At 48.4% G+C, this 13848-nt stretch overlaps 1 protein-coding gene across 3 annotated transcripts in view; it reads right to left on the bottom strand.

Annotated features, from left to right (window-relative positions):
* The window catches only part of Hasp (Hig-anchoring scaffold protein), a 498754-nt gene that overhangs the window by 12639 nt on the left and 472267 nt on the right, over positions 1–13848 (bottom strand). For all 3 annotated transcript variants that reach the window (XM_089582173.1, XM_089582176.1, XM_089582174.1), the window contains 3 exons: positions 8132–8335; positions 4823–5068; positions 738–1112 (listed from right to left, as the gene is read on the bottom strand). In XM_089582173.1, the coding sequence (XP_089438299.1) occupies positions 738–1112; positions 4823–5068; positions 8132–8335 (825 nt within the window). The remainder of the gene's footprint in view (positions 1–737; positions 1113–4822; positions 5069–8131; positions 8336–13848) is intronic.

Here is a 13848-nt window from a genome sequence, read left to right as displayed (position 1 = left end):
CGTCTCTCATAGCCTTTGTCGCTTTGGGACGTTAAACCCCATAAACCAAACCAAACCTTCCTGCGATGTCAGTGCACAGCTTCTGCTGTACATATGTGCTTTTCCGTTCAGTAAAGTGCCGCTGTATATCAGCGTTCGTGTCCCCATTTCTCGTGACTGTGTTTCGCATTTTTGTTCCGCTGTTTGTTCACACTTGTAATGGACCCTCGCCAACTAGCCCTTAAGTCGATATTGGTGCATTATGCCAGTACACTTGCTCCTGAAGTTGTCGTCGTAATTGAAATCTTTACGGCACTTACTTATTTCTCAATAGCTCGACTTGTTCACGAAAAGAGCGTTCCCGCATAGTCCAGGCGTCTTTTCACGATCCAGGAAATGAATGTACGGCACAGGTGGTAAAGCCAAAAATACTTTTAACCCAACACCCCTTGCACTTCGCGTCGGCTTCCAGCGCTCTTTATTTCTCGCCCTACACCCGTGGTTGCCAAGAACGTTCCGTGGAACGATGGACCTGTTAACGTCGCAACGGAAATGAATAGAACTGACGTGCAGTGCTTTATTCCGGCAATTTTTTTCACTGTACGAGTTACGAAAGACTGGATAACAGATTTCGCTCTCTTTCACTCTTCTTGCGATGTGATATCGCACCAAGTGGTTTAGTATGGTCCGGTAGAATAGTAAAAATGATGCCACGCGCTGTGGGAAGAGCGAAAAAAGGAGGACAGAGTTCAGCTAACCGCACTTCTCGGGGCGGCCCAGCCAGCTGCCGTCCTCACAGAGGAGCTTCCAGGTGCTCCTCTCGCCTCCGCCTGCGCCGTCGATGCAGCGGAAGACCACCTCTGTGCCGTGCGGGAACTGCAGCAAGCCCCGCGAGTCCCCCTCTTCCCCCTCCTCCTCCTCCTCGGACCTCGACGGTGACGAGGACCGGAAGGCGAGCGCGTTGTGCAGTCTCTCGGGGGCGCTGCAGGGCCGGTCCGAAGGCGGCGGTGACGTGGCGCGACGCGGGACGGCGTCACCTCCACCGGGGGGTGCCGGGGACGCCGTCGGCGGAGGCTCCTCCACGACCACCGCCGCGGGGGCCGCCGACTTCGGTAGCGACGTCTCCTCTGCCGCTGGGGAGGCAACGCGCGCACGCAACGGCTCAGCGTTTACTATGGAGGCCGCGGACGGAACTCCTCCGGGGATCTCGGTGCCCTATCCTTGCCGCGACGGTATGCATTCAGCCGTTCAGTGGGCGTACGGAACGAACTATACATTTCTTATTACTCATAAATTCAGCTATGGCGTCGCCCAGACTTCGTAGGAAATAAACTGCGTTTGCTTATGTTGTAAAGACTCTCTGTCTGCATTTTACGTTATGGTGTCTTGGAACAGAAAGATGTAGCAAACCACACAACATCAAGTAATGGACTGCGCATGAAATACTGCTATGCCAAACTGCACATATTATTCAACCGGGTGAGCACTTCCTACAGTTCGGTATAATTGCCATGAGCAGTTCGGTATAATTGCCATGAGGGCTCTATCTATCTCAGGGAGAGAGGGCTGAGGCAAAAGAAACCCAATAAAACGAGAATGCAGAGGGAACAGACTTGAGGGGACGTACGGCACAAATACACGTTTTAATCTTGGACAAAAGCACTTACGCGGATTTAAACAAACAAAAAAACAAAAAACGGAACGCACTTATAATATTTTCGTAAACTGAAATGTTGGTACGTGTAACTAGGTGCATATTACAAGTGTGAAGACTGGCAGGTGGTCATGCCCGTAAATAAGATTACCACATTCTGGTATGCCCGACACTGCCGAACATGTGTTTTTCTTTTCGTATATGCGTCATCTAGCTGACGTGCGAATGCACACAGAACTACTAAATTTTGGGTACGTTGGATGCAACTGTATCTGCATTCAGGATTTGAAATAATAGATAAAAAGATTGTTAAGAAACTTAGAAAGCTAGGTAGCGTACTTTTGGAATGTTGCTGTCTTGAAAACATTGTCATATTTTGCATGACTCCAGCAATTTCGGTCCTCTGCTTAAAAGCGTGTCATGAAAAACGCATGCAATTATTTCTTTTCACACTTTGACCGTATACGTCTTGCCTCAGACATGATATCGCATCATAAATATTTCTATCCCAACTTGTTCCCATTTTAAACTCGTTACATAACTTGCCTAAAAACTTAGACAGAACGCCAGAGTGGGGCATGAAATAGACTTCGGTGTGGTCCGCATTCAGAAATATATTTGCGAAAACATGTCATCTTGACAATATAAATCACTTGCTTTTGCTCTAAAGTATACGCCAACACTGGAAAGCGTGCTTCTCGGCGCTTTGGCTGCAATCCAAGTGCGGAAGCACACAATTACTCCCTTATTACTTCTCCACATAACACAAAAGTCGTGTGCTGAGTGGAGAAGCTCGTTTAAAGATCGTGAAAAGAAAAGCTACATTCTGTGTCGTCCCAAAAACCTCCTGTTATAGAGTTTCACTAAGAAGCACAAGATTAAAGATACACTATCTAGGCTGAAGGGGGCCATTTGGGAACCGCTGACATGCGACGATCCTTGCGGATTACGAAAAGCTCAAATATCCCAACGTTCTTAGATTCAAAGAAGGGTTCCATGCTTTATGTTGGTATACGAGATTTGCGTGTGCAGGGGCTGTTCGCTTTAAGCTACAGCTTATAACATGTGCTCATGGTCTGTTCCTATTTTAGTATACCAAACCGATCTGCACAGCTCGCCACCTTGTGTCTATTCCATTGACATGCAGTGTCCTCACCTTTCTTCCATGCCGTTCTTAAAGATCATCTTGAAGACGCTGAATTTCAATGTAGGCAGCGTCTGATATGACCTCAAAATAAGTTTGTCTTCCTAGTAGCCAGTTAGGCCAAGCATATCAACGACAAAGCGAGCTCATCGCAGTCCTCTCTGCTTATTTGACGCGACTGGAGAGAAAAATCTCGATGAACACGCCGTTCACGGTGGTTATGATATTTAAAAAGGCGTCGTACTGTGTTTGCAGCGAGCCCTAAGCCCAAGATTCTTGGACATAAATTTTAATTGCGAGGCAACTCTGGAATATTGTAAGGTAGTGCTATGGAAATTCCGAATGTAATGGCCCATTCTTCCGATGCGTAGCGACATATTTCTCCTGAAGTTTTTCCTGCGCTCCCACCGAGTAGTTAAGACTGCCAGAGAAAAGCAATGTGGAACGTTTTTTAACGATAGCAATAATGTTAATAGCAAAAAAAAAAAAGAAAATGCAAGCCTGCCGAGCATAGAGCTGATATAGTGGAGTCTAACGATATATGAAAAAAGCTGCGTTCATAAACAATTTCCCGTTGAAAAATTCATCTGTCCACAATTTCTGGTTATCACCCAACAAATATAAAGTGGCGTAAAACTTAAAGCCAGAGCAACTAACCCTCAAATGCAGTGTCCGTACGCATCAGGTGTTTTTTTATTCGCCGGTAACTGCTCGGTGCTTCTTTTAGGAGGAGGTCAGTGGTTGAGCGTGTTGTTTCTTTGTTGCATGTAGTTTTATGCGTGATCACTCAAGCGCTTAGCCAACTTTTTAACTATATTATATTTCTCGCTAATTTTAATAACCTCCTTGCCGAAGCCTCCTCTTTCTCGAAGTAATTTTTTTTTATCTGTTCGGTTTGAGGCAAGGCATTCGGCTGCCGAGCCCAAGATCGCGGGATCGAACCCCAGCCGGGGCGGCCGCATTCCAGTGAAGGCGGACTCCAAGACGAATGCGTGCTGTGCGACGTCACCGCACGTTAAAGGACCTTAGGTGGTCGGAATTAGCCCAAGGATTTCTACTATGGAGTACTACCGTGTAGGGACAAGAGCAGAATGTTTGATATGCACATCCATTGAAACAAGATGGTACCCGCAGCCACTTCTCTTTTTTGTTTTTGCCGCGTTCGATCCCATTTGTTGATTGCGAATAGCTGTCATATTACAGCGCTAGCTGTATTAGGCTATAGTGCCCCCAGTCTCCTGTCGTCGTCAATATGTCTTCGTCCCGTCCGCACGCCCCATGCACCAGCGCAGGTAGACTCAAAGCAAAAACAGAGACAACTGCCAGCTCGGGGCCCCGGTTACTTTCACGTGCACTCTCGAGCGAGAGCAAACTTGAGAAACCGAATTCGACCCGGAGGCTTTAACCCGGACCATGATGCAGAGTATATACTTCCCCTGGCCGCCGCGGTGGCTCAGTGGTTACGGTGCTCGGCTGCTGAGCCGAAAGACGTGGGTTCGATCCCGGCCGCGGCGGCCGAATTTCGATGGGGGCGAAATTCTAGAGGCCGTGTGCTGTGCGATGTCAGTGCACGTTACAGAACCCCAGGTGGTCGAAATTTCTGAAGCCCTTCACTATGGCGTTCCTCACAGTCTGAATCGCTTTGGGACGTTAAAACCCTATAAACCAATAAAACCAAACCAATACTTCCCCTCAGCCATGAATCCGCTCAGTCATCCACAGGCTAATTCGGCTATTTGTGCTTTATCAGCGCTAGTTCAGTGGTCGTGGTAGTCGTGGATGGCATCATCAATACGTTAATCATTTCGCGGTTCAGCCTACTCCGATCACTCGTCGTGTCCTGAGGGGAAGAGGCTCTAATTTTTTTATTCGCACAGTTGCAGCGGTGCCACAGGTATCCAAGATGCCCTCGTTTTTCTAGGAAGCCGTTGATTCATTGCTTCGGCATGTTTTGTGGCAAGGGCGATTAAAACGGCCCTTTATTTACTGCTCGTGTCGCTCCCAACCGTCATAAAGGAGATCGCAAGGATAGCGGTGTCGCGCACCTGGTCCTTGGCCCGAGCCGGGCGCCGAGGGCGTCTGCGGCGTCAGCGGCGTCGGCATCGGCGGCAGGCAGGTGGGCGGCGCCGGCTGCAGCCGGCCCATGCGGCATCGGAGTGGAGATGCCGGCCACTGGCGCAGGTGTGGCTCGTCGCAGGCGTACTCGACCGACGAGCCCGGCGAGATGGTCAGGCCGGCCCTGTAGCCGCCCAGGTATCGGCCGCCCCTCAACGCCGGCAGCTCGCACGGCTCTGCGCCAGGGACGATCAACGCCCATGCTCAGTGCCTGCCTGCGGTACGCTGGCACGCAGGCAAAAGCAAGCAGGCAGGACGTGCAACACAACACGCTGCACAGGCAGTAATGTGGGGGGGGGGGGGGATACAAAAATGAAATTATAACAAGCTGCAAGGTTGAGGTGGTTGAGGATGATGACACATTCTTCTTAATCCGCGCAAGCAAAAGGGGGCAGGTTATGCGTCCAGACACGAGTCAGCAAACCAACTCCAGCACTTCAAAAAAAAAAAAAAAATACTAGGAAGACTTCAGAAACACTGTTGTGTTGGAAGTTAAGAGTGTGGTCATTGAAGGAGCTATGCGGTAGACCATAGCAAATCTAATAAGGCTTATGCAGTAGCAGCAATATATGGCGCACCGCTTCGCTGCGCCGTATACCTGTTCTGGTCTACAAAAACAAAAAAGAAACAATGTTTCTAAAACTCTCTGCATTAAGGTCATTAAAGGCATTAAGGGCATTAAGGGCATTAAACTCTCTGCATTAAGCATTTACGAACTTCTGACCCACCACGCACTTCCACATTTCGGTTGACATGTCGTGAGCCAATTCTCATTTGAGGAGTGCTTCTAATTAAGTACTAAGCACTAGCAGGCGTTGTATATCGGCACTTAACAGCGCTTTTCAAAAGCGAAGCAAGCATGTTCACTTTTTCCCGGATGAAACGGAGGTCCTTCGACCTACATACATCGGCATTGGCGGAACAATAAATTCAGCAAAAGTACACCGCAAAACTTTCCCGCCAATGGTCTGACTGTCGTAATTATGGCGGGTTTCCATCATATTGGCTCGTGCCTTATGCGTTTCTCATTCCCGTTCCTTCCGGTCGCCGTCTTCCGCAAACACCGCCCTTCTGCGTTCGCCGCCGCCGCTGCTCGTCAGTGTCTGTCGCGCTTCTTTAATATCATCCTGCCCCTTATTATTTCTTCCCTCACTCTTTCCCGTCGTCTTCTAAAAACGTGCAGGATTCAGGATCAAGGAGGGAAGGGAATAACGGGTCCGTCAGCTAGCGCAGGAGAAAGAGCGGCAAATGACGTCTGCCGACGGCCACAGGGGCTGCTGTTGTCACCGCTGCGCAAACAAAGCTCTCGCTCCTTCTCGGAGGCAGCCCCGGCCTATGTCAAACAGCGCGTGCTGTTTGCCGTTCTCGACGACGGAGGAGGAGGACGTCTGTCGGTCTTGAGCCATGCACCTCCCGCGGAGCGAAACCGGCGCTCGCGACAGTGGCTTTCTTACGTCAAACAGCCCCGAGCTGGGCCGCCGGCTATACGAGCCGGCTAACGAAAGTGAGGCAGGCGCGGGGAAAAGAAAAAGGCGCCCCGAATTCGAGCTGCAGATAAAAGCGCGCCATTTCAGAAACATCTCTTTAACATATGCGCGCACCTCGGTGCGGCACACACTCGGGTTAACGAGATTAAAAACGTGGCGTTGTTTGAGATGAAAGGACGGGACTGCGGAATGCGAATGACTGTGGTCGATGGAAATGATACGAAGCACAAAACATATTTTTATTCTTCGTTCTTGCTCCCGGGACGGCGATGAGTGAAAAGGGAATCCAACTGTTTGATCGCGGCTTAATTTAAGACGCAGTACCCTGGTGGCTCGCGAATATATGTATCCCGAGAAACGGAACACCGGTGCTGGTTTCTCCTCTACCTCCACCCCCCAATCCTCGGGCCTTGTTAGAACTGTATAAATTATTTATATGCTAATTTCACGAGCGAAACTTTTTTTCTTAATACTTTGGGCGTTTTATTCGTTTCTAGCTCCTGCCATGTATGCGGAACGACTACACTGGAGACCTTCCAGGGTGTACATCCAGATGACATTCCGTCGAAGGGATTGTCGGCGACTACTCTTTCCCACAAGTATCGCGTGTATTGGCATTGACAGCGTATGTTGCCAACGTCAATAGAAACAAAGGAAAAGACAGAAGAAAGAAGAGAACGACAGTCCGGAGCGCGAACGTGCTCGCTAGCGTGTGCGTGTGAGTGCAATTTCTTCCTTCGCCTCCAGCGAAATTACTTAGCCACCCCGCCAAGGCAGCGAAAGTAACTCTCCGGCGCTCGCGATAATGCCCGACAGCGCTTCACTGGAATCCAGTTAGTTCTTTCGAACTTATTTACTTCCCGTCTCTTCCCAGTGCTTGACAACATTCTCGTCAGTTGCTTACTCGCGCAGCCGAGAGCAGGATGGCATTTCCAGAGTGTAGACGGCGCATCTTTAGGCCGCCGACTCTCTACGCGCTTCCCAGTTTGGCGCCTGCTGGCTGGTCTTGTTGTGATTCCCTCGAGATTTTGTTTCAGTTCAACTGACGTCCCTGGGACGCGCACGGGATTGGCGTGCACAATAAACTCTCGGAACCCTATTTCCTCTCCTTTTGTTTCGCTTCGGACGATACCAAAGCGAATAAAAGCTTGAGCCGCAATATTCTCGAGTCCGTGCGCAATAACAGAGGCGTCTGCAACATTTGATTTCATAGAAATACAAAAGCGCTTTCGTCTGGGCGAGTTGTTTTATAACAGCAGTTAAAGGAATAAACTTGCGCAAAGGGATTGAAGAAGGAAACGAAAGAGATGTGAGGACAGGACAGAGCGCAAACCTCCGGTGGTGCTTGCTTCCTTCCAGAGCAGAACGTGATGAACCTTGATTGGCAGACATAGAAAGCTAGTGAATATTAGGCGCAAGACTTATTGCAATTGATGGTATAGTTCAGCTTCATGCCTGGCGGGTGATTGGAACTAAGCTCTTAGTTTTGTAGACAATTTTTGATAAGACTACTCTCGAACTACTTTTATGCTCATGGTTCTTGGGGAGCTTTTGTTCTCGACAGTACGTGATTTGGTAAACGTTAAGAGGCAGCTGATGCGCCTGTAAATATAAACGTGTCTGCTATTCGCTGCGAGAGACCGCTTGAGAAAGGGGTGACCACGCCTGCAGGGACCCCTGGCGAGGATGGAGTGCGAACTGTGGGTCCCCTGCCGGTGCGCGCACGCATATGGCTATGCAGCGGTCACGAACCGGGCAAGCACTCTGGCAGCAGTCCTGGGGGCGTCCACTCTCCCTCCCAGCAGCGCAGCTCCGGCTGCCCCTGCACCTGGAAGCCGCGGGCACACACCAGCTCCACCAGGGTGCCGTGGCCGATCAGCTCCTCCGGGTCCAGCGGCCGCTCCGTCGTCAGCTCCCGGAACGAGCCGTGGGGCACCTCGGGCAGGCTGCACGTGGCTGCAAGGACCGGCAGGGGTCACGACGACCGCCCGATGTGGGAACGTGGTGCGTTCGTTGCGTGCATGCCATCCCACGCGCTTGCTCGGAATTTAAGTGAGCGAATGCAGTCGCTGCGGCTATACAGGGTGATTTTTTTTTTTAACCTTCAGAGATTTTTGTTTTTGAAAACTGTGAGAGATACGCCGGTGCGGTCTTTTTGAGCTGGATTTTACAGCAAGACGGACATTACGTATACCTCATATGGATCAACAATAATACGATTATTAACTTAAAGGGAAAGTGCATAGATTTTAGAAGTCAAAGACCTTAAGAGGGTTGAATGTGTGAAACCTGCAGGTAAAGCATGCGAAGTCTTTTTGGGCTAGCACTTGAAATAGTGAAGTAATCCCCGATTAAAATCTGGACGCCCTTCAAGCTTCGCAGCGCGCAACGCCAAGTGGGGGGCGCATGATGACGTCATCGAAGGTATCGGTACATTTCCAACGCACAAACGCCTGCTTTGAAGGAAAAAAAAAAAAACCAACGCCACCGAAGGCGAACCCTGCCGAGAGTTGTTTGGCAGCGTCTAACGAGTCAGGGCAGGGTGTGGCTGACGACAGCGGTAATTTGAAATCATACCTTCCGTGACTCACGCTGAGTTTTCTTGCACTTCTCTGGTGCATTGAGGAGAAGCGCAAAATTCAATAATCGATTACGTCACTATTTTAAACGCTAATGCATAAACACTTGACATGCTTTACCTACAGCCTATATAGATTTGAATCCTTGAATATCGCAAAATTCTCAAAAAAGTGCTGCAGTTGCCCTTTAAAATAATGAAATCTTTATTTTCGATTCTAGGGGGCAAGGTTACATTGCGATGTTGATGGCTGTCAACATCGAAGGTCAGCCCTCTTTTAAGATTTCCTAAATCTGCAATGTGGTTGTGAATAATTAACGCCAACAATACGCATTAGAAAGCGTGTTCAGTTCGCTTTCCCGCATTACCTAAGTATAAAATGACGTCACTGCGCGTGGTATAGTCGCCGATACCAAGTTAACTTTTTCTGCATCATCAAATACACCAACTGCGCCTGTATTTGTATGCATTACAAGTACGAAAAACGCCGCTTTATAAATGTGCAATACGGAAAAGCCAGCTCAACGTGCTTTCAAATGCGCGTTTTCGACGTTCGATATTTAGAACCACATTGCCGATTAAGAAAGTTTAAAAACACAGCTCACCTTCGATGGTGACAGTCATCAATTTCACAATATAACCTTGCCCCCTAAAATAAAATATAAAAAATCTTATTAGTTAACTGTAGTTAATTAATCGTTTAAATATTGATCCATATGGTGTACGTAACGACCGCCTAGCTGTATAATCTGCAGCTAAGCAGACCGCACCGACGTACCTCGCGCAGTTATAAAAATCTGTAAAAGTTAAAAAAAAAATCACCCTGTAGATTTCACGGTTCGGCAGCGATGTGAGAAGGTTTCCGGCTGCACCTGAAAGCTTACCGCAGCACCAGCTGATGCGACAAGCACGCGCCTTATGTTCCAGACTCTTGCCGAACACGCGTGCCAGCGAGTTTTAAACTGTGGAGCCCCGACCCACCGCTGGATAGTACGGTGCAGAGGCATCTGTGCGTATTCCTTTCTTTCCTGCTCTTTCTCCACACTGTGATCATGGTGCCTTGCTTTACTGCGTCCAGGACAGTAGCTATTGCGGAAGTAATAGCAACGGTTTTGCATGGAGCGTATTTATACAATCCCTTTCCTTCCAAAAATAAACCTTGCTCTGCCTATGTCTTCTTATGTTCGCAACATATCGATAAATTCTGCTGTCGCATTCGCGCGCAGTCCACTCCAGTGTGTGCCACGATTCAGGTGTTACTCTTAAAATGTATGCATTTCAGCCAGTAGGAAAACTGCGGTGATGCCCCGTCTAGAATGCAATAACTATAAACGAAGCGATGAAAACGAAGCCCATTGAAGTTCAATTGTTCCTTATGTAAACAAGGTGTGGCAGAAGTGAGGTGGGCAAGGAGGCAGGGTGGAGGTGGTGGTCTAGCTTGGAACCACGGCAATGAAGCGCCCCGGGACGGTGAAGATCGAAGCTAACCGCAGCATCTCACATCCACGCGAAATAGACATACCTCAGCGCTCACAGGCACGCCAAAAACACGAACACATCCACACTTAGGCTACGAAGTGCGCAAGTGCCAAATGAACATGGTTCTGCGATGAACGCTCACTTACACTTGAGTCTGTGGATATTAAAGAGACATTCATTGTAGTTGACAAGAGAAAAGAAAACAAAAATAACAATGCCCTGCCCGCGCCGCGTTAGAACAAGGGGCTGAAGTCAATTCTAACATAAAAAAATGATTCCCGAAGGCAATTGGCGTTTTGGACACCCAAAGGTGGAAAGAAATCAATAAAGAAAGACAGCGACCCACTGCCGGGGATGCGGTCGCGGGGATAATCCCCTTATCTCCCCTGGGAAGTAGGGGGTAGGAATGGGCTATGGGGGATGGGAAGATTTCTTGTAAGGACAGGGGTTATGGGAGTTTGGGCCGCGTTGTAATGAAAATAAAGATTATGGATTGTGGTGCGGTTTTAATGTCGCAGAGCGACTCAGGCTATGAGTGACGCCGTAGTGGAGGACTCCGCATTAATTTAAACCACCTGGGGTTCTTTAAAATGCGCTGACATCACACACGGGATGGGCGTCTTTTGTACTTCGCCTCCATCGAAATGCAGTCGCCGCGGCCGGAATCGAACGTGTGACCTTGGGATCAGTTTCCCAACGCCAAAGCCCCTGAGCCGCCACGGCGGCGTTGATCTACGGCGGCGTGTTCTAGATAAACAGAGCGTTTATCTAGAAAAAATAAACAAATACGAAATACAGGTATCGCCACCACCGGCCGTTTTCGCAAGCATACAATGATGACGTCAAGACATTTTCAATGCGGATCCCTGAGGCTAGGCTCCTCCGCCATTCACTTCCAAACGGTGATCACGAAGTCCTTTTCGGTGTTGACGTCGCTATGTTGAATCGAGTGAAAAAAATGTTCCTTTATAAATGCAATTTTCTCAGCATCAACTGCGTCTTCTGCTGTCGAACGAGCACCAACATATATCCGCAAGGAGCGAAACAATCGATTTTTACTAAGAGTAAAACTTTTATGGAGTTGTATTCAGTGTCCTTTCAGGAAGCATGCTGTCCCTGTGAATTAGCGTTCCAGCGGCCTATGTTCGCGCTAACGTACTGCACCCCCGAATTTCACTCCGTCGGACCCGATGCAGCGCACTGAGGTCACGGAATTATGCTGACGTTACAAATGGCACGGCTGGTAGATGAAGTTCACACGCGACTGCGCTACCACGACAGAAACTGCGCTACGTATAAGGACTGACTTATTAGCGTTGGTTAATATAATACGAGCCTCTTCATACTGCCACCACTGCAGCGTGTACGTTGCATAAAAAAATTTTGCTAGAAGTGACACATACAGCAACCGGCAGTCAGTTTGGTATGAATAAGCCCAATTTATCTCCACAGCTTGCTACCCGCTGTGAGCTTTAAGTGGAACAAGCCGTGTTTTAATTTTTTTTTCGCATCTCTACGATTTCCTCGCTACGATATTGCGACATTTGCACTACGAGAACCTGGCCACAGCGAGCCATGCGGTGGTCGCTTTTAGCTTCGTGCAGCTAGGTCTGAAAGGCAGCACTAGAAATTTCCGCGTGCCCTGCGCCAATAGAAAGCTAGGCATTTGCGAGTTTTGTGGTTGCTCGAAGCAGAACGCATGGGCTCGGGCTCTTCAGCCATCGTCACACACAGTGAGCGATCGTGCGACGGTGACACAGCGACCTCAGCTGCAAGGAGCAGTTTTCTGAGCTATCCATGGCCGAGAGGTGGCGGCTTGCAACAACGTCATAGTAAGGTGTATTAGCGCTAAACATTGTACTGTAGGTACCAACGGACTGTAGGTAGACCAGGCGGGTGACATCGACCTCTGCAACCTGCACATAAGCACGCTGGCGCCTTTCGAAACTATTGTTAACTCCACGTTTTGCATATATGCACGTCTCCTTTCTTCCTTCTGAAATAATTATTTTGCCCTCTTTCTTCTCCTTTACCTTTCACGCAGTGCTGAGTAGCTGGCCTCCATACACAAACCGTCATTGATTGCAAATCGTCAAGAGACCAAGCATTGGACAGTACATAGGCTCGTATATATTACAGCTTGTAAAGAGCCCCGCAGTGGTTGTGACGCGTTTTTTTTTTCTTAATAGCGCGGTGTTTAAGAAGACTGCTGCTTGGAGCTTGGAACTGAATAAAAAATCACAAAAAATTCGACATATTGTCTATCAAAAAATGAAAATTCCGTTAAGCTTTAAATTTCTTGAAACAGATAAACTCCGAATAAACATCGTCCGAATTTGCCCGAAGATGAGCTCCGAAACCGCAGAACTTTATCTGTAGCCAATGAACTATAGACTCACGACAGCACGTGGTAAAATTTTCTTTTTTCTTTAGCGGAGTATTGGCCCCAGCACGTACTCTTATCGAAACGGACATGCCTGATATTCTTACCAGGACACTTTTAATGCACCACTTTAAGTTATAATAGTGTACCGGAGAGATATCTGAAATGTGTTTCTACACGAGCCATGTGAAGCAGGTGCCTCTGGCATATCGCACTACGACAGCCACTAAGTTTATTGAGACACTCGTCGCTGACTGCAGATATGCTTATCGCAACTGTTGCAAATTCTTGCACTACTGTCTCTCTGGTGTCCAATGCATCAACCCAGTCTCCTAAATCACTCCTGGAATTATTAGCACTACTGCATGTTATGGACGACATTGGCACACTCTTGACGCATTTGCGGTCGCCTTCCGTTGAGATTTCCTTTCACCATGAGAAGCTGAAAGGCAGCGCATGGTGCGGCGTCTGGACTGTACAACAGGTGGTGAGTGATCAACTTCTTCGGGTTCCCTTCAAGAATGAGATTGTAGTTTTGGCAACGCAAGCCGATGAGTTGTTGCGATGGGAGCATGATTCCTCGCAGTTATGTTCTTGCCAGCTCCTCCTCGATTTTCTAGGAGGGCTCTCGTAAAAAAACGCTGGTGTTTTATTCAGCGGTTACTGCAGGCCTCGGATTTTTCAAAACAACACTTGTTTTAAAACAAACTTCCAGAGTTTGTTTTCTAACGCCCCTTGGCGTCTAGACCTTCTGCAGAAAAAATTCTCAGGAAAGACCTAAATAAACGGTATGCCCTTGGTTTCCGAATCATGTGGTACATCCTTGTTTCATTGCGAGTCATGACTTTACTACACGCCGAGAGTCGCAGCTTAAAAATCTGTGCTGAATCGTAGGGATCCATTCCACCTGTGCCTGCCTTAGTCAAAGTGCGTTACACCCAAGGACGTGAAAGGATTTGCAGAAGAAGATGTTCGTGAAAAAGAGCTGAATGACTTGGCGGAATAAACATAAGGTCCCCTTGTACAATG

The sequence above is a fragment of the Amblyomma mixtum genome, chromosome 3 (genome assembly GCF_055824585.1).
Source record: "Amblyomma mixtum isolate Tamu chromosome 3, ASM5582458v1, whole genome shotgun sequence".
Classification (NCBI taxonomy): domain Eukaryota; kingdom Metazoa; phylum Arthropoda; class Arachnida; order Ixodida; family Ixodidae; genus Amblyomma; species Amblyomma mixtum.
This window is presented reverse-complemented; position numbering and strand designations above follow the sequence as displayed.